The 22,180-nt window shown below is 38.3% G+C and overlaps 1 protein-coding gene across 4 annotated transcripts in view; it reads left to right on the top strand.

Annotated features, from left to right (window-relative positions):
* The window catches only part of MAP3K13 (mitogen-activated protein kinase kinase kinase 13), a 158,871-nt gene that overhangs the window by 95,381 nt on the left and 41,310 nt on the right, over nucleotides 1-22,180 (top strand). For all 4 annotated transcript variants that reach the window (XM_055568838.1, XM_055568835.1, XM_055568836.1 and 1 more), the window contains one exon: nucleotides 15,870-16,429. In XM_055568838.1, the coding sequence (XP_055424813.1) occupies nucleotides 15,955-16,429 (475 nt within the window). In that variant the 5' untranslated portion in view covers nucleotides 15,870-15,954. The remainder of the gene's footprint in view (nucleotides 1-15,869; nucleotides 16,430-22,180) is intronic.

Genomic DNA, 22,180 nt, shown 5'->3' with positions numbered 1-22,180 from the left:
ATGGAAAGTTGTAACTCTAAAGCGGTGTGATTGCATTTTAACAAAGCTTGCCACATCTTACACAACTAGCTGGACTTTGTCTTTGTCCGAGGCCTTCTAGCAAAAGTGTCAGGAAAAGTATCAGTGTCCTTAGAACACTGATAGTCGCCAAGGAGCCTGTTGGAAGGTTATTGATGTGTTCTGGTGATTCTGCCATTATTCAGGACAGCTTGGATCTTTGCCTTTAGGAATGCTTTTTGCAGATCTCAGTACTGGAATTAAGGAAAAGAAAAGCCCAACTATGTCCCCTTTTCCCCATCCCTTCCCTGTTAGCCATTTTTTCTGTTTTCTTTATGGTTATGTCTTTTCTATAAATGGATTTCATATAAATTAACTCATATACAACTTTTAGGAACACATGATTGGAAATGTACACTTGTAATGAGTTATTGAATTATCATTTCTGAAGGGAAGCAACTAAATATGTCTTTAAATTCCATCCTATAATATTAATCTTTGTATTGAGGTACTACGTACTGTTTATTATCACAAGTAGTTTATCATTCTGCATTTATTTTTCTTTCCATTAGAACTGTCTTGTACATTTATTATTTTAACACTTAGAGTAAATATTTAATATTTATTGATATCCTTCCTTGTCATCCTCATCTTGGACAGATGGGACTTACCAAGGATCCTTTCAATTCAGTTCAGTTCAGTCGCTCAGTCGTGTCTGACTCTTTGCGACCCCATGAATTGCAGCACGCCAGGCCTCCCTGTCCATCACCATCTCCCGGAGTTTACTAAAGCTCATGTCCATCAAGTCGGTGATGCCATCCAGCCATCTCATCCTCTGTCGTCCCCTTCTGCTCCTGCCCGCAATCCCTCCCAGCATCAGAGTCTTTTCCAATGAGTCAACTCTTCGCATGAGGTGGCCAAAGTATTGGAGTTTCAGCTTTAGCATCATTCCTTCCAAAGAACACCCAGGGCTGATCTCCTTTAGAATGGACTGGTTGGTTCTCCTTGCAGTCCAAGGGGGACTTTCAAGAGTCTTCTCCAACACCACAGTTCCAAAGCATCAATTCTTCAGTGCTCAGCTTTCTTCACAGTCCAACTCTCGCATCCATACATGACCACTGGAAAAACCATAGGATCCTTTAGTAGTTTGTAAATTTTAGCTATATATTGGGGGTAGAAATGGAAACTACACCAATGAATAATTAAATGATGAATTTGGATTATTCTCTAGCACATTAAATTCACATTCTGAAACAGTGATGTGAGACAGGTGAAAAATGATTAATCTCTGCCAATTTCAAATTTATATTCCTGGTAAAGCTCAAAATGTCCTATTACATATTTTCTAGAGTATCATCTTAATTGAATCATTACTTTAAAGAATTAAAACTCGAGACTTTTTTACCAGTTCATTTACTTGGTCATCAGAAATTTGCTTTTAGAAATTTTATTTTCAATTGATATAACTGAAATCAGTGTCAATCACTCCTGGTAAATGCAATATCACAAATAATTTTAATTTTGAAAATCATTAGAAAAATTCAGTTCTTGCTAGGACTATTAAGAATATGGTGGGCTGCAACAACACTGAGATATACTTCTGAAAAATTTATTATATCTAAAAGCTGATGATTCTGTGGTACAACTTTTTCTAAGATTTAGCTTTTCATACAAATTGCTTTTGTATCACTCTGAGTTTAATTAAAATGTAAATTGATGCAATGTCATTTTCATGTTTCCTCTGACTCTGTAACATATTGATCACACAGGAAACTTTTTAAGTGGTTTCATGATTTGTGTATAATTCAATATGTCTGTCTATATGTTTTATCAGTATCTTTGACTACCATAAAACCTTAAAATTATCTTTCTCATTAGGTACTTTATATAAAACCTCATATGAAAATAATGTTCTTCTTTGTCAATGTGAAATCTGAATTTCATTCCATTTCAAATCTTATGGATATCTTCTTTGCATTGTTGTAAGAGCTCTCAAAATTTCAGTACTTTAAAATTTCACCTAAAATTCTTCAAAGAATTCTAATAAATTCCTGTTAGACTTAAAAAAAAATAAAGCTCAGGACTGTTTCTGTGAGCAAAAACAATAATAAGGAGAAATTAAATTTCATGTCTCAGTTGGTAAAGAATCCATCTGCCTGCAATGCAGGAGACCCTGGTTCAATTCCTGAGTCGGGAAGATCCCCTGGAGAAGGAACAGGCTACCCACTTCAGTATTCTTGGGCTTCCCTTGTGGCTCAGCTGGTAAAGAATCCACCTGCAATGCGGGAGACCTGGGTTTGATCCCTGGGTTGGGAAGATCCCCTATGGAAGGGAAAGGCTACCCACTCCAGTATTCTGGCCTGGAGAACTCCATGGACTGTATAGTCCATGGGGGACACAAAGAGTTGGGCACAACTGAGTGATTTTCACTTTCAAATGTCTAAAGCAGTAGGATCTTTCACTAGTACAGGTTTAATTACTTTGCTATTAAAATTGAACATTGGCTCCAGAGTCTGGAGTTCTTGTGCTCTCTGGAATCTTTATCCTGGTTATCTGTACAGTCTTCTCTGAGAAGTGGTGAGAGTTGATGGTGATTCAGTAGAAACTTCTGGTCCTGTTCAGCCTGCCCTCGGTTAGCCCTCCCTGTAGTTTTCCGCCTTCACCTACAGTAGTCCTGTGATTAGGAACTTTAAGGAATGGTGATTATGAGAATAATAGCAGTAATCGCAATTTCAATTTTAAAATTCTTCACAAATGACTGTTGAAACTATTTTAAGTATTTGAAAATGAATCATTTGGCTCTTCTGAAGATTTTAGACAAATGACTATGGTCCTTTGAAAAATTGTTTTTAAATAATCTCTTTAATTTGATCCTGATGAACCATGATTAGAATGAGCTGTAGTTAAATCATTTCATTCACAGGCATTACTAAAATTTGGTAGCACACATGTTATTTTAAAGGAGATAATGGAATTCTCTGCATTTAGCAAATTCCTATGTACAAAAGGAAAACTTAATCTTTATTAATTCTCACAACAAACAAATCTGTTAATATGAATGAATCATACGGAGAACTGCTGTCCAACTGAACATTCTGTGGTGATGGATATGTTCTATTTTGTACTATCCAGTATGGTTGTAATTCGTCACATGTGGTTACCAACCACTTGAAATGGATTAATGTACCTGAGAAGCAGAATTTTTTATTTCATTTAATTTTAATTAATTGTACATTAAATGGCCTCATATGCCTAGAAGCTACTGTTTGGATGATGCAAGTATAGAAGTTTAATATTAAAACAGAATGGAGGAAATTCTATAGAGAGTGGACATATTTTAGAATTTTCCACTTGTCTTTACTTGTTGCTAGAAATTTTTACCTTTTATCATAAATGTAGAACTTAACCTCAAGGTAAGATGTGAGTCTAATCCATATTTTTTTAGGCCTTTCTTAATTAAATATAAGCCCATTATAATATTGACAGTAGAGTGTTGAGACTAAACAAGCATGGATTTGGACTCAGCTCAGACTTAGGCTCAGGCTCTGGAATTGGAATAAAACTGGGTTCAACTACTGTCTTTACCACTTAGCAGCTGTTGGTGAGTTTTTTAGGCCCTCTGTGCCCCAATTGCTTTGTCAGCTATAGGAGTGATAATAGTTTCACAAGGGTTGATGTGAGGATTAGAGAAGTTAATATAGGAAAAGTGTTTTGAGCAGTGTTTGACAGTAATCTCAGTGTCGTGGTCCGGGCGCAAGTTGGAAAAGAATTTCCGGACATGAGACAGACTGAGAGGGAAATAAAGTTTATTAGAGTGGAAGGTGCTGTTAGAACAGTGGGCCAGCTCAAGGGAGAACTGAGGTTGAACAGGGTTCTTAGTCCACTTTTATACCCAGGGTACAAGGAGTGGGATAGGGGTCTTGCAGGTCATTTGCTGATTGCGTGAGCATGTATGCTGGGTGGGGGAAGAGTAAGGCAAATACCTTCTCCCTGTGTGGGATAGGAGGAGAGACAGGTTACACTGCTCAGGAGGACCTGAAATCCGCTAATAGTTACAACATGGGAGAGGGAAGGATGATCAGGGTCTGGTTTTTCTGTTCCTGCATTCCAAGACCCTCCTTGGTTTTATCTGCTCTTTGGTCCTTGGGTCACCACACTCAGTAAATATTAGCTGTTGTTATTAATGCATTGTTTACCAAGTTACTCAGTGTGTGTATGTGTGTTTGTGTGTGTGTATGTGTGCATGTGAAGTTCTCTCCTCCAAAAAGTAAACCGCATCATCTTATATCAGGTCCTATACTAGGTGTAAGACTATAGATAGGGAGCAAATGAAGAGGGACAAGGTACAGAGATAAATAATACTTGGATTCTACCCCACCAAATTTACAAACTAATTAGGAAGAATTATTTCTCTTTAAAAATAGAAGTCATCACCCACTGACTGCTCCCTCCAATTCTAACAATCTATAATTCTACCATCCCTAAGCAAGACTTAAAAAAGCAATGCAAAGATAGCAAAAGGACCTTTGACAACTTCTTGCCTGCCAGTTACAATCAAGACTTGCCCAGAAACCATTTGTAGGATCTACAGCCTTACTGGAAATTCCATGTACATCACTGGAAGTCTTACGGAAGCTCTTCAGTAACCCTATTATACTAAGCTGGCAATGAATAATTTCATTTTCATGTTATATAGTATAAGCATAGGGACCACCAGAGAAATCCCTATTAAATATGTTTTTATTCTCAGCATCAAATTAATAACTTGTGCTACTTGTACTTTCTCCTAGTTAGGTGATTATTAATCTTTCAATATCTATAACTGTTAAAATTACATCCAAAAGATTTTCTTTTTGCAAACTAGACAAAGCATGGAGAATTTTGAGAGTGGGTCAAAGTGGTCTTCGAACCCGGAGTCTATAAATAGTGATGTCAAATCATACAGGCTGGGCCATTGCTAATTTCTGGGCTAAGCTGCTCTATTTATATCTTTGGAAATGAATGATTCTTTTTATAAAAAAATAGCCATCCTTTGGGATAACTTTAAGTTTCTCATTTTCTATGATTATCCCTGGAATGACCAAGGACAAAACTGTTGTAAAAGATATGTGCTCATTTGATCTTTAACCATGTGGTCCATATAGTCAAAGCTATGGTTTTTCCAGTAGTCATATACTGATGTGAGAGTTGGACCATAAAGAAGGCTGAATGCCAAAGAATTGATGCTTTTGAACTGTGGTGCTAGAGAAGACTCTTGAGAGTCCCTTAGATAGCAAGGAGATCAAACCAGTCAATCCTAAAGAAAATAAACCCTGAATATTCACTGGAAGAACTGATGCTAAAGCTGAAGCTTCAATACCTTGGCCACCTGATGCAAAGACTCATTTGAAAAGACCCTGACGCTGGGGAAGATTGAAGGCAAAAGGAGAAGAGGATGACAGAGGATGAGATGGCTGGATGGCATCACTGACACAATGGATATGAGTTTGAGCAAGCTCCCAGAGATAGTGAAGGATGGGGAAGCCTACTGTGCTGCAGTTCCTGGAGGTGCAAAGAGTCAGACACAACTTAGTGACTGAAAACAACAATATTATTATTAATTATGAATATATTCTCTTACTTTAGAATAATGTTTATTAATTTAACATAAAGCAAGTATTATTTCATTTAGCCCTCATTACCACCCTGTGAGGTCGGTACTCAAGTTTTTGACTGCAGAAACTGAGACACACAAGGAACCTCCCCATGGACAGAGTCAGTATTCAAACCAGGCAGATTGAATCTCGAGCATACATTTTACTACAATATTGTTTATCACTTAAGGATTATTTTTTATGATTTTTCTACATTTGTGGGAAGCTACTATTGTACAAAGTTCTGTAGGCCTAGAGCCATAAAAAACTTTTTTAGATTTTGCCCTAGGGATGGGGCCTTCATGAAGAAAGTAAAGGCAAGCTGCCTGAAGACAGTAACATTTCCAGGAAGATGGGTGAAACAAGAGTAGAACTAGGCATTCCCTAAAAGAGAGCATGTCTTCATATGTACACAATATGACATAGGAACATGTCGATCGCTAGGGAAGAAAATTCTATAATCTCCCTTGGGAACACAGTTCTGTCGTGGTTCTCCTATGTTGTAATTGCTGTTTAAAACATAAGCAATCTTTTTCTAGAGATATTTTCTTGAATCAATAAAATTATCTCTGAATTTAATATAGTAATGTTAAAATAACTGGAGTTATATACTTTTTTTCCCAAATATTAGAACTACATAGTATTAATATTCTCCCAATTATTATAGCTACGTAGAACTTCTCATTTTCCTTCAACCTAATTAAAACCTGGAGTGTAAAAAATAGCTGCTGCAGTTAAATCAAAGACAAAGGAAACTAAATATGAAAAAAAATTGCATGTTTGGGATTTTCCTCTTCTGTTTTCCAGCTTACTTTTGCCCTTTTAACCCGTGTTTGTTTTGGGTTCTTTGTGCTTTTATTTATAATTTCAAATGAATGTGCCTCAATTTCTATGTAAATTGAGCTATACCTTCCTTATCCCCCTTTTGTCATTTTTTCACTTAAGAAAGCTTTCTTGTCTTTCTTTTGTCCTTCTTTTCACATGCCTTGATCTCACATATGTATTGAGCATATTGACATATATCTTTTCTTTCTAGTTTTTCTAGTTAAAGGTTTGAATCACTAAGAAGTCTTGAGGATTCACTGTGTGATTGTTAAATGTATTATATATGCATTATCTCATATAACATCTAATATATTCTATGAGATGAATTCTGTTGTTATCGCCACTTAAAACGAAATTTGGGGCTTAAAGAGAGAGTGAGGTCAAGTTAATGATTAATATTTGAATCTAGGTCTGTCTTCCTCCAGTGCTTTCCCTCTTAACCCTTCACAATATTGTTCTCTATATGATAAAGTACATTAAAAGTTCTGAATTGGTTGATTGGGAGAATATTAATACTATAAGAATATTAATGCAATAAGGAAACAAAAGTTGATGACTCCTATTTTGTTTTTACCTTTTCTACTAGTAAGAATCATATCAAGCTGGAAAAAGCAGAATAATCTAGATAAGAGAACTGAAACTTAAGACAGATAAAGAGACAAAGGCATATCTAATTCAATCGTGATGATTTCCAAGTTCTAAGGTCAGATGGCTTACACACTAATGCACTAAAACTCTTGCATTTAGGGAAAAAAAAACTTGCATTTAGGGTCACAAAGACAACCTTCCATAAGGAATTATCATTAGAAATTGTGAGCAAGATATTCAAGGACAAGTAGAATATAGAGGGACTTCTCTGGCTGTCCAGTGATTAAAACTCCACCCTTCCACTGCAAAGGGCATGGATTCGAGCCCTCGTCAGGGAACTAGGAACCCAGAAGTTGTATGCGTGGCTCAGCCAATAAATAAGCAGAAAACATTTTTAAAAAGCAAAGATTTGGATTGAAAATTTCTGAATAAACAATTGATTCTTGCTAAGACTAGAAATTTAGGAAAACATAGAAAAAATTTAAAAACAGCAGTGAAAACCACTGTTAATCTTTTAAACCTGCTTTCCTACTTTCTTGAAATGCTTATATAATTATTTTTATATTCATTAGTATTAAATATTTAAGGGCATATGTATCTATATCTTATTTTTAAGATCTTTTAAGTGGATTTATTTTGTTATTAATTTCCTTCTTCATATGGCAAGTCAGATTTAAGTCAGAAAATGTTGATTCTATTCTGGAATAGTAACACTTAGTATATATTGTTTATCATAGATTTATGGAGGTTGTAGAGAAATCTTTCCTTTGGTCAAGAAATTTGTTTAGCATTTGATTTTAGGTGTATTTGAAGCCTCACAAGTTGCTGGTTTTTAAATTAAGATTATAGTTTGTAACTATGTAATAAAGCATGTTTTAAAAAAAATTTATAATTCACTTATTTATTTATTCATTTTTGCCTCTACTGAGTCTTCACTGCTGCTTGGGCTTTTCTCTGGTTGTGACGAGCCAGGGCTACTGTCTAGCTGTGGTGCGCAGACTTTTCACTGTGGTAGCTTCCCTTGTTGCAGAGCATGAGTTGGAGGGCTTCAGTAATTGTGGCTCCCAGGCTCTAGAGCACAGGCTCAAGAGTTGTGGGGCCCGGGCTTAGTTGCTCTGTGGCATGTGGGGTCTTCCTGGATCAGGGATCGAACCTCTGCCACCTGCATTGGCAGGTGGATTCTTTATCACTGAACCATCTGGGAAGCTCTATAATGAAGCATGTTTATTCATTTAAAAACTTACATTATAAGCTTATTTTAACTTTAATCATGATTGTGTTTATAGATGAAAGTGAAAGTCGCTCAGTTGTGTCTGACTCTTTTCAACCCCATGGACTATGCAGTCCATGGAATTCTCCAGGCCAGAATACTGGAGTGGGTAGCCTTTCCCTTCTCCAGGGGATCTTCCTAACCCAGGGAATCGAACCCAGGTCCCCCACATTGCAGGTGGATTCTTTACCAGCTGAGCCACAGGGGAAGCCCAAGAATACTGGAGTGAGTAGCCTATCCCTTCACCAGCGAATCTTTCAACCCAGAAATTGAACCAGGGTCTCCTACATTCCAGGCAGATTCTTTACCAACTGAGCTGTCAGGGGAAGGCCGTATTCATTAAGTAATCTGTCAACATGGAGGCTGCCTTTTTGTAATTTTTATTTTTTGCTGGCTCCAGCATTGTTTAATATTATTAAACATTCATAATCTTAACCAAAAGTATAAGGTGTATGGTACACACTGAATCAATATTTTTTAATGCATGATTATTGGATGAAATGTTATAAAGAAGATGGGACAAGGTAGGTCAGTGCATTTGGTCAATGTGAGGCTATTATTGTCCTTTCAGATAGGAATTTCAGTAGACGGCTCACAGTTAAGGCAGCAAGTTAGGGGTGAAGACACAATTGTAGGTCACTCTTTTGATCTGATTTTTAGATAATCTTATACTTAAAATTTTGCAGTTCTGTTAGAAAAAGCAGTTAATTTTTTTTAAGTTCAAATCAAGATCACCATGATAAACATCTGTCCCAGGAAGATTTTTTTTTTAGTTATTGCTGTGAGCAAGTAGATGCTTTTCTGGAACTCTCTTGCTTTTTCCATGATCCAGCGGATGTTGGCAATTTGATCTCTGGTTCCTCTGCCTTTTCTAAAACCAGCTTGAACATCAGGAATTTCACGGTTCACATATTGCTGAAGCCTGGCTTGGAGAATTTTGAGCATTACTTTACTAGCGTGTGAGATGAGTGCAATTGTGTGGTAGTTTGAGCATTTTTTGGCATTGCCTTTCTTTGGGATTGGAATGAAAACGGACCTTTTCCAGTCCTGTGGCCACTGCTGAGTTTTCCAAATTTGCTGGCATATTGAGTGCAGCACTTTCACAGCATCATCTTTCAGGATTTGGAATAGCTCCACTGGAATTCCATCACCTCCACTAGCTTTGTGCATAGTGATGCTTTCTAAGGCCCACTTGACTTCACATTCCAGGATGTCTGGCTCTAGGTCAATGATCACACCATCGTGAGTATCTGGGTCGTGAAGATCTTTTTTGTACAGTTCTTCTGTGTATTCTTGCCATCTCTTCTTAATATCTTCTGCTTCTGTTAGGTCCATACCATTTCTGTCCTTTATCGAGCCCATCTTTGCATGAAATGTTCCTTTGGTATCTCTGATTTTCTTGAAGAGATCCCTAGTCTTTCCCATTCTGTTGTTTTCCTCTATTTCTTTGCATTGATCGCTGAAAAATGCAGCGATCTTCTTGCTTATCTCTTCTTGCTATTCTTTGGAACTCTGCATTCAGATGTTTATATCTTTCCTTTTCTCTTTTGCTTTTCACTTCTCTTCTTTTCACAGCTATTTGTAAGGCCTCCCCAGACAGCCATTTTGCTTTTTTGCATTTCTTTTCCATGGGGATGGTCTTGATCCCTGTCTCCTGTACAATGTCATGAACCTCATTCCATAGTTCATCAGGCACTCTATCTATCAGATCTAGGCCCTTAAATCTATTTATCACTTCCACTGTATAATCATAAGGGATTTGATTTAGGTCATAGCTGAATGGTCTAGTGGTTTTCCCTACTTTCTTCAATTTAAGTCTGAATTTGGCAATAAGGAGTTCATGGTATGAGCCACAGTCAGCTCCTGGTCTTGTTTTTGCTGACTGTATAGAGCTCTCCATCATGGGAATACCAGATCACCTGATCTGCCTCTTGAGAAATTTATATGCAGGTCAGGAAGCAACAGTTAGAACTGGACATGGAACAACAGACTGGTTCCAAATAGGAAAAGGAGTACATCAAAGCTGTATATTGTCACCCTGTTTATTTAACTTATATGCAGTACATCATGAGAAACACTGGACTGGAAGAACACAAGCTGGAATCAAGATTGCCAGGAGAAATATCAATAACCTCAGATATGCAGATAACACCACCCTTATGGCAGAAAGTGAAGAGGGACTAAAAAGCCTCTTGATGAAAGTGAAAGCGGAGAGTGAAAAAGTTGGCTTAAAGCTCAACATTCAGAAAACTAAGATCATGGCATCCAGTCCCATCACTTCATGGGAAATAGATGGAGAAACAGTGGAAACAGTGTCAGACTTTATTTTTCTGGGCTCCAAAATCACTACAGATGGTGACTGCAGCCATGAAATTAAAAGACGCTTACTCCTTGGAAGGAAAGTTATGACCAACCTAGATAGCATATTCAAAAGCAGAGACATTACTTTGCCAACAAAGGTTCGTCTAGTCAAGGCTATGGTCTTTCCTGTGGTCATGTATGGATGTGAGAGTTGGACTGAAGAAGGCTGAGCGCCGAAGAATTGATGCTTTTGAACTGTGGTGTTGGAGAAGACTCTTGAGAGTCCCTTGGACTGCAAGGAGATCCAACCAGTCCATTCTGAAGGAGATCAGCCCTGGGATTTCTTTGGAAGGAATGATGCTAAACCTGAAACTCCAGTACTTTGGCCACCTCATGTGAAGGGTTGACTCATGGGAAAAGACTCTGATGCTGGGAGGGATTGGGGGCAAGAAGAGAAGGGGACGACAGAGGATGAGATGGCTGGATGGCATCACTGACTCGATGGATGTGAGTCTGAGTGAACTCCAGGAGTTGGTAATGGATAGGGAGGCCTGGCATGCTGCGATTCATGGGGTCACAAAGAGTCGGACACGACTAAACGACTGATCTGATCTGATGAGCAAGTAACTTAATCCCAGTTTTTAAATGGCTTAATAGCATAAACTTCACTTATGCTCTAAATACTGCTATGTGAAGTAATCATTTTTGAAAAGTAACCAGAAAGTTGGGATAGCAGTATTGTGTTCATTTTAAGGCAAAACAATGCCAAATGAAGAGAAGACAGCTTGGGAAGAGCTCAATCAAAAAATCTTAGCAATCATGCCTACTTTCAAATTTTATTCAATTTTTGTCAGTTCATTGAATTCAGTTGAATTTTATTCATTTGTGGGGCAAAAATTTCCAAAATCTTTGATTTGCTCATATTTATGCTATAAAGCTCAAAATCGGATCTATTATAAAATTATCCTCTTTAGCAACATGGAGACAATTGTATCATATAATAAAAACACAAGAACTCAAGGACCATTTGGCCACCTGACCTCTTCCTTTCCTCTTTTTCTCGGTGCCAAATTCATCTTGGCATGAAGTCAAGGTAATTTCCAGAAACTGGCAGTGCCCTGGCAAATGCACAGCTGCCCCTGTCGCCAACCCTTGCCTACTAATTTTTACACAAACCACTTCCTCCTTTTGAGGCTGAGAAGCTCACAGGGCAAGGAAGTGTGCCTGAAGGGCAGAGAGGGAGGTGCTGCCTTGTACTCCTGCAGATTCAGGAGCCCTTGTATAAGGGCAGAGGCAGCACCACCTCCCCCTACAGCCTTGCCCATAGATCTTTGTCCTGATAAGGGCACAGGCTGACCTTGCCCTCTTGCACCTCTGCTCTTCCTTATCTTTTTCCACTTGACTCTCAGTGTTTAAAATTCTTGCCTCGTTTCGTGTCATCCCCTTCTAATAAATTCTAGCTTCGACTTCTCATGAACTGAAAGATCCAGTCAGTTCCCAAGAGAGTACACGAGCCCAGTCTGGACAGAGAGGGGAACTGAGAGGACAAAGAGAGAGGCAGAGATGGTGGAGCTGCTTCTGCTCCCTTAGGTTCCACTTACCAGCTCCTTCACTGTGCAGTGGCAGTGTGTGGGTGTACATACAAACACAGGTAAAATTTAGATATTTTCATCCTCCTACACTCTTACATGTAGAGTCAGCTCTGATCGTATTTGAATATAGTCATGGTGATGATTTCTTTCCTTTTGTTCTGTGCTCCTCCATTTCTCTGCCTTTGTTGCTTGCGATTGGACATGATTTCTTGGTGAACAGAGGAAAGCCTCTGTGACTGCACATCTTTATACACATCTTGAGGTTTCCATCGCCTCTGCCTGCTCCCAGAGCAGCTGGATCACCAAAAGCTGGGTGCCCTTCACTGCTTTGTTGACACATGCAGGGTCATCTCTCTAAATGGATGTTTGTGCTTTTTCGGATGTAGCTTTAGTGCATCTAGAATAGCATTGCATTATCATCTTTTGTCATCAGTGATCATGCTATCATGACTATTTGTTTCTATTTGTCTGAATAAATAACCAGACTAGGGGAAGACCATAGGATAAGGAAAGAGAACTCATTCCAACTCTGCCACTAACTAGTTGTACTGAGCAAGCCAACAGTCTCTCTGGGATTTTATTTCATATGTGAGAAAGGTAGGTTGGACTATATTCCTTAAAGGTCCTGTTATTCTTGACCTCCTAAATATCAAACTGTATGTGATGACCATGCTAAAGTTCTCTTTTTAGACTCATTCCTAGTGCCTGTGTGAGCAGGTCCACTTCACGTGCACTACTAACCTCTTAGAAATCAGAAGAGATGGGAGTTCTCTGGTGGTCTAGTGGTTGGGATTTGGCACTTCCAGTGCTGTGGCCCAGGTTCAGTCCTGGTTGGAGAATTGAGATCCCACAAGGTGCAAGGTGTGGCCAAAAAAAAAAAAGAAGAAATGAGAAGAGGTTACAATTCAAAACAAACTCATGTCTTTCTAACTTTTTGTATATGAGCTAATTTCAGTGTGATGTCATCAAGGAGAAGAAACTCAGAATAGAAGTGGACAAAATGGAAATTTACCAGGAGTTGATATAAAATTCTGCAGTTGAGTCCAAAGGACACTTTGCACAAATAGGTGTTTGGCTGAAATTCACATATACATTTGGGTATTTGCATTATCAACTGATGTGAGCCAACAGCATAATGTATGCCCTATGCTGTAAAGGATAACCATGAATCCCAATGGCAAAGACAGATTGGAAGCAACTGCTCAGACAGTGGCCAGGTCAGATAGCATGAAGTCAGAGATCCTGAAAGATATCAAGCAGAGCAAGGTCAGAGGGACCAAAGGCAAAAGACAGCTGAAGGTCATGGCAGAAGATCAGCAAGAATGCAAAATGAAGGGATCAGTAATGTCAGAGCCTAGAGAGGAACACAAAAGGAAGGAAATGGGGAGCATGGGGCTGGGGGTCAACTCAGCAAACAGCTGTTTCTATAATGAAGGGCTCCAGCTTTTCTTTTTCTTTCTTTCTTTCCCCAACCTTATATTCCCAGGTAGCTTCCCAGCCCTTAAATTTCTCCACGCCCTGGAATTTGTCTCACTTAACCTAACTTTGTCCTGTTAAAGTTACCTCTCTGATTTCTTTAAAGGGAAGAATTGTCTGTATTGTTTCATGAGCTTTCAGAGCCGTATGTGAAGGAGTTACTTTTATTGCACACCGCTGTCCAACATCAGCTGGCTCTTTCATTATTTCTGGCTGACCAGCTCTCCCACACATGCCCTGGTCGCTTTTTCTCTGCCTTTGCTCACACTCTTATTCTTTCTTAACTTCCTTTCCTCTGTCAGTGTCAAACACATCTTCCTTACATTCTCATGTCCCCATTCTTACTCCCTGTAAACCAGAATGTGGCATGAATGTCATGGGGGTGAGAGTGGGCAGGAGGTAATTCCCTCGGTGTAATTATTAACTCCTTAAGTAGCATTAGTCACTTAGCTGTGTCCAACTCTTTGTTATTCCATGAGCTATATACAGCCCACCAGGCTCCTCTATCCCTGGAATTCTCCAGGCAAGAATACTGGAGTCGGTAGCCATTCCCTTCTCCAGGGGATCTTCCCGACACAGTCCATGGGTTCGCAAAGAGTCAGATACAACTGAAGCAACTTAGCACACATGCATGACTCGAATAGGATTTAAGTTAAACTGTGTTGGGGCTTCCCTGGTGTCTCAGATGGTAAAATATTTGCCTGCAATGCAGGAGACCAAGATTCAATCCTTGGGTTGGGAAGATCCCCTGGAAAAGGGAATGGCAACCCACTTCAGTATTCTTGCCTGGAGAATTCCATGGACAGAAGAGCCTGGCGGGTCTATAGTCCATGGGGTCACAAAGAGTCAGACATGACTGAGCGAATAACACTTTGAACTTTTGAAAGAAAGTAAACTATGAAAGAAAGAAATTATGTCTTACAGAGACCACATGGTACAGTAGAGAGTTTGGGATTAGGTCCTGGCTCTGTGACCTTTAGTATATACCTCTCTCTAGGCCTTAGTGTTCTTCTGGAAAAGACAGGAATAACGATTCCATGCTCTGGCTTCCTTACACAGGCAATCAAGTGTTTAGGTCAAGGTCACAGGAAATAGCATTTTTTAACCTGTAAAGTACTCTAACAGAATGAAGGGTTATCATAACAGGTGCCTTGTTATAAAGAATTCAAGGAAATCTGAGAATCTGAATTCTTAGATTGTAATTCTTGCTCTACCACTTACTCAGTATGTAGCCTTAGAAGTTTCTTACTTCTCTAAAATGAAAATGACACCATCACAAAGATAATGTTGCTGGTGCTGGCTTGTATACCAGTTTGTAAGAGCCAGTTGTCAAATATTTAGTAACTGCAGGCAGGTTGTTAAGCTATTGTTACGAGCCTGAAACCTGACTTGGTGGGAGTATTTATACCAGGGAAATTAGCAAATACTGCTTATCAGATTATTGGGGTTTTATCCTAGAAAGTAGATGGCTCAGACAACAGACATTTACTTCTGACAGTTTTGGGAGCTGAGACAACCAAGACTGAGGCACTTGCACGTTTCGTAGTCTGGTGAGGGCCCGCTTCCTGCTTCATAAACAGCCGCCTTCTCACTATGTTCTCACGTGGCAGCGGAAGCAAGGGAGTTCTCTAGGGTCTTTTTCACAAGGCAGTAACCCCATTCACGAAGGCTCCACTGTCAGGACCTAACCACCTCCAAAGGCCCCCCGCCAAACAGCATCACAGATGAGTTTCACCGTGTAAGTGGAGTGAGGGGAAGACATTCACCCTATAGAAGTGTATTGATACAGAATGCTTAGAATATCTTGAAAAACACAACATAAATCCCTCCCAAATCTAACCACCTAGAATTAACAGCTATTAATTCTTTGCATATATCCTTCCAGTCTTTTTTTCTTATACATGTGTTTGTGTATCTTTTTAAATAATAAAAATTTTAAATGGCTTATGTTGTATATATTGTTCTAACCTATTTTTTATATTAATATGTCATGAACATTTTCTCATGTTAGTAAGTACTCTTCTACAACATGATTTTTAACTGCTGCACAGTATTCCATTACATGGATCAACACCACTGTTTAACCAATCCCCTTTGCTTCAGCGTTTTTACTGTTATAATCAAAAGTGTAGTAGTGTGACTGACTAAAGACAGGGTGATCTCACGTCCTCCTCCTGTTCTCCCCAGGTTCTGACGCCCCCTCTTACATCGGAACTCTACTGTAATGATCCTCTGAGTGTCATCTCAGGACCTCGGGCACACTCATGGCACGATGGCCAACCCTCAGGAGCACCTGAGCTGCTCCTCTTCTCCACGTTTGCCTTTGAGTGAAAACAAAACCTTCAATGGACTACAAGATGACCTCGCACCTATGGGGAGCCACGCTTCCCCCAAGCTTCTTAAGGACCAGCAGGAAAAGGGCATGGTGCAAACTGAGCTAGCTGAGGGCACGAACAGCCCCATCACCACAACAGTGTTGACAAGCATAAGTGAGGATTCCAGGGACCAGTTTGAGAACAGCGTTCTTCAGCTAAGGGAACAAGATGAATCGGAGATGGCCATGTCTCATGGGAACAGCAACACTGTGGATGGAGAGGGCACAAGTGGAACTGAAGACATCAAGATTCAGTTCAGCAGGTCGGGCAGCGGCAGTGGTGGGTTTCTTGAAGGACTATTTGGATGCTTAAGGCCTGTATGGAATATCATTGGGAAGGCATATTCCACTGATTACAAATTGCAGCAGCAAGGTAAGCAAGATACTTCCTGTGTAAACATCCCACCACCATTAACTGGGAAACCTTGATAAACTAAAGACCTAGAGCCAGAAGAATACACTAGGTCAGTCTCCTGTAGACCTTCTGAATGGAGCAGAGTGACATACAGTTGGTCTTTTTTGGTTGAAGCCCATCTTTTGTGGTTATCCAGTGATGTCTGGAGTAGAGTATATATAAGACAATCCATGACATTGTGAGGAAGAAAATGTTAGAGCTCCTGTTCCTTTTAACTCAGCATTTTAAATTTCTATTCTCATGTATGTTTTCACGTGTATATTTAGTATTTTAATAAAGTTGTACAGATACATAATTTGTAAATAAATCACATAGTAGGCACATATTCCATATTTTTTATTAACAGTTTTTTACAGTCAAAAGTTTGATGGTCACTGGACTAATTCAAAACCAGACAGAAATGGCATGGTATTGCCTCCGAAGATTGCAGGACTATCTTAGTTAATAGCGAAAATGAATATTTTAAATTTTATAGTCAAGCTCAAAAAACTCACATTTTGAGAAAAGAACAAAATATCTAACCATTCTTGAGAAACATTATTATTTCTAGGTCCCACAGCTTTTTAAAAAGTAAAATTTTAACTCCCATCATTGTATAACATGTATATTCATATATTCCAATTCTAGCCTTACTCTTTTTGAAGTAAAAAGAACACATGGCCCTAGTGTTCTTTATAACTTTATTTATATTCTTGAAACAGTTTTTCCTGAGAATAAAAGTAAGATATATATATAAAATTTTGAACCTGCAAGTAAGTTCGCCCAAAAAAGTTAAAATAATCTATGATTCCCCAATCTGAAAATAACCAATCTAAGTGTTTTGGCACATATATTATGTTAGCCTATATATCTGTGTGTATGTATGCTTTTAAAAAGTCATACTGTTCTGTAACTCCTTTTTATTTCATATTGTGAACCCTTCCCATACCATGAAATATACTTTTCAGCATCATTTTTAATGTCTCCATAATATTAAATTGTGTGAACATGTACAATTTAGTACTTGTAATTAAGTTATCCTCTGTGTTTTTCCCTTTGGATGAGAACTCAGGGTTTACTCTTTTAACAATGTTCAAATATAACATAAGCTTTGTTAATTATATTTATCAAATTGTACATTACATACCCTTGATCTTATAACTGGAAGTTTGAACCTTTTGACTGCCTTCATCCAATTCCCCCTCTCCCACTCTCCACCTCGGGTAACCATAATACTGATCTCTCTTTCTGTGAGTTTGTTTCTTTTTGAAGTATAATTGACCTACAGCACTATATTAGTTCCTGCTACACATCATAGTGATTTGACACATGGCAACCCACTTCAGTGTTCTTGCCTGGAAAATTCCATGTACAGAGGCATCTGGCTGGCTACAGTCCATGGGGGCTCGAAGAGTCAGACATAGCTGAGCACACATGCACTGTGTGTTTCAGAATGATCACCATGGCAGGTCTAGCTACTGTCTGTCACCACACAGAGAGATTGCATAATTGTTGACTGTATTCCCCACACTGTACATTTCACGCCTATGACTCATTTATTTTGCCCTAAAAGTTTGTACCTCTTAATCTCCCTCACCTATTACTCCCTCACCCCTTCTTCCTTCCCTGTGACAACCACCTGTTTGTTCTCTGTATCCATGGTTCTGTTTCTATTTTGCTGTTTGCTTATTTGTTTCACTTTTTAGATTACGCATTTAAGTGAAATCATATAGTATTTGTCTTTCTCCATCTGACTTATTTCACTTGGCATGGGGCCCTCTAGGTCTATCCATGTTGTCACAGATGGCAAGATTTCATTCTTTTTTATGGCTGAGTAATATTCTGTTGTGTGTGTGTGTGTTTATATATATACACCACATCTTTTTTTATCTGTTCATCTACTCATGGACACTTTGATTGCTTCCAAATCTTGGATATTGTAAATAATGTTGCAATTAATGTAAGGGTGCATGTATCTTTTCTAAAGAGTGGGGTATTTGAGGGGTTTGTTTTTTAATTTTTAATACAATTTTTAAAGGATGCTTTCCATTTACAGTTATTACAGAATATTGGTCATATTCACCATATTGTACATTACATCCTTGAGCCTATCTTATACCCAGAAGTTTGTACCTCCTATTCTTGCACCTCTATAGTGCCCCTCCTTCTCTCTCCACTGGTAGGCCCTGGTTTGTTCACTATATCTGTGAGTCTGCTTCTTTTTAGTTATATTCATTTGTTTTTTGTATTTTTTAAAGTCCAAAATATATGTGATATCATATAGTATTTGTCTTACCCTATCTGACATATTTCACTTTAGCATAACATCTTCCATGTCCATCCATGTTGCTGCATATGGCATAATTTTGTTCTTTTTATGGCTGAGTAGTATTCCACTGTGTCGTATATGTATGTGTGTGTGTATGTATATATATGTCAAGTTGTATGGACTATTTGTATATAATGGATGTTAATCCTTTAACAGGCATATTTGCAAATATTTTCTCCCATTCAGTAGGTTGTCTTTTTGTTTTGTCAATGGTTTGGCTTTGCTCTGTGAAAGCTTTTAGGTTTAATTAGGTCCCACTTGTTTATTTTTGCTTTTATTTCCTTTACTTTAGGGTCCAAAAAAAAAATATTGCTGCAGTTTATGCCAAAGAGTGTTCTGCATGGGATTGCATTCCTCTAGGAATTTTATAGTCTCTGGTCTTACATTTAGGTCTCTAAAGAGTGTTTTTGTTTTCTTTAGATAAATATCCAGGAGTGGAGTTGTTGGGTCATATGGTAATTCTATATATAGTTCTATTTTTAGTTTTTTGAGGTATCTCCATACTGTTTTCCATAATGGCTGCACCAATTTGCATTCCCATCGACAGTATACAAAGGCTCCCTTTTCTCTACTTCTGGCCAACCCTTGATGATTAGTGATGTTGAGCATCTTTTCATGTGCCTGTTGGCCATTTATATGTCTTCTTTGGATAAATATCTATTCAGCTATCTATTTATCCTCTGCCCATTTTTTAATCAGGTTTTCTTTTTTATGTTGTTTTGAGTTCTTTGTACATTTTGGATATTAACCCCTTATCAGAATAGTGTTTACAAATACGATCTTCCATTCACCAGGCTGCCATTTCATTTTATTGTTTCCTTCACTGTGTAAAAGCTTTTTAGTCTGATACAGTCCCATTTGCTTATTTTTGTTTTTGTTGCTCTTGCCTGAGAAGACATATTCAAAAAAATATTGCTAAGATTGATGTGAAAGAACGTACTGCCAATGTTTTCTTCCAGAACTTTTATGGTTTCATAGATCTTACATTTAGGTCTTTCATCCGTGTAGCTGTCCAATTTTCCCAACACCGTTTATTGAAGAGGCTGTCTCTTCCCCCGTTGTATATTCTTGTATATTCTTGCCTCCGTTCTTGTAGACTAATTGCCCATGCAAGTCTGGTTTCATTTCTGGGCTCTCTGTGCTGTCCCATTGATATCTGTGCCAGTACTATACTGCTTTGATTACTATAGCTTTGTCTGACAGTTAGAAATCAGGGAGCATGATACCTCCAGCTTTGTTCTTCTTTCTCAAGATAGTTTTGGATATTGGGTATATTTTGTGTTTCCTTACAAATTTTAGGATTATTTGTTCTAGTTCTATGAAGAATCCATGGATATTTTGACAGGACTTGCACTGAATCTCTAGACTTCCTTGGGTAGTACGGTCATTTTAACATTATTAATTCTTCCAGTTCGTGAGCATGGTGTATCTTTCCCTCTGTGTGTGTTGCCTTCGATTTCTTTCATCAATGTCTTACCATTTTCAGAGTACATGTCTTTTACCTCCTCAGATGTATTCCTAATATTTTATTTGTTTTGATGCAGTTGTAATTGCATCAAATTGTTTTCTTTATTTCCTTCTCTGATTGTTGATTGTTAGTGTATAGAAATGTAACATATTTCAGTATATTAATTTTGTATCCTGAAACTTTTCCAAATTCATTGGTAAATTCCACTGCAATCTTCTCATTTGACAGTTTACTATTTTCAGTGGTTATAAGCCAGGCTGCAATGAATATAGCATTGAAACCTATACATCACCATATGTAAAATTAGATAGCCAGTTGAAATTTACTGTATGATGCAGGGAGTTCAAATCTGGTGCTCTGTGACAACGTAAAGGGGTCAGATGAGGTGGGAGATGGGAGGGAGATCCAAGAGGGAGGGACATATGTATACTTGTGGCTGATTCATGCTGATATATGGTAGAAACCAACACAGTATTGTAAAGCAATTATCCTCCAATTAAAAATGAAAAAAAAAAATTAAGTCTACAAATAACAAATGCTAGAGAGGGTGTGGAGAAAGGGAACTCTCCTACACAGTTGGTGGGAATATAAATTGGTACAGCCACTGTGGAAAGCAGTATGGAGATTCCTCAAGAAACTAAAAATAGAATTACCGTATAACCCAGCAGTTCTACTCCTGGGCAAAACTATAATTCAAAAACATACATGCACCCCTGTGTTCATAGCAGCACTATTCACAATAGCCAAGACACGGAAACAACCTAAGTGTCCATCAACAGAATAATGGGTAAAGATGTGGCACATATATACCGTGGAATACTACTCACTCATTAAAAAAATGAAATAATGCCAATGCAGTATTCCTCAGTCATAAAAAAGAACAAAACACCATGTGCAGCAGCATGGATGCAAGTAGAGATTATTATGCTAAGTGAAGTCGGAAAGCGAAAGACAAGTACCATACGATATCACCTTTATGTGGAATCTAAAATATGGCATAAATGACCCTATCTGCAAAACAGAAACAGACTCACAGACACAGAGAACAGACTGTGGTTGCCAAGGAGGGGGTTGTAGGGAGGGGTGAACTGGAAATGTGGGGTTAGTAGATGTAAACTATGACATATATCAAGAGAATGGATAGCAACAAGGTTCCACTGTATAGCACAGGGAACTGTATTCAATTTCCTGGGATAAACTATAATGGGAAAGAATATGAAAAAGATTGTGTATATATATGTATAGGCTTAGGGTTATATATATATATATATAATTCCATATATATATAATTCCATATATATACACACACACACATATAAAACTGAATCATTTTGCTATACAGCAGGAATTAACATTATAAATCAACTCTACATTTTAAAAAAATTGACTCTGAAATGCTTTCTCTTAAACTGATACCAGCCTCCTCATCTATACCCCTTCTCCATAGGTATATTGGGATTTACCTGTAAATCTGTCAATTCCTGATATGCATTCCAGGATTTGTCAACCATAGCATTCTTTCTCAGTCCATAGATGGTGTCTGTCTTTCTGTCTTTCATACATGCTCCTTGCCTTGCGCATTCTACCCTTTTGTTACCTCTATTATCTTAAGGTTTCAAGGAAATTAAAAAGCTATTCCTTGTCACATGGAGATTGGGGATTCCTATGTAAAACAGTATTATTGTTTTAAAAATTGGGAATAATACAAATACATACAAGTATTGGTTGCTCAGTCGTACCCAACTCTCTGTGACCCTATAGACAGTAGCCCACCAGGCTCCTCTATCCATGGAATTCTCCAGGCAAGAATACTGGAGTGTGTTGCCAAAATTGGGAATAAAGACAAACCCAAAGAGGAAAATAAAAGTCACTTATCATCCCACAGCCCAGAGATAACCACCCTTAATTTATTATTTTTCAGAAGTTCCTTCTT

This window comes from Bubalus kerabau, chromosome 2 (assembly GCF_029407905.1).
Source record: "Bubalus kerabau isolate K-KA32 ecotype Philippines breed swamp buffalo chromosome 2, PCC_UOA_SB_1v2, whole genome shotgun sequence".
Taxonomy (NCBI): domain Eukaryota; kingdom Metazoa; phylum Chordata; class Mammalia; order Artiodactyla; family Bovidae; genus Bubalus; species Bubalus kerabau.
This window is presented reverse-complemented; position numbering and strand designations above follow the sequence as displayed.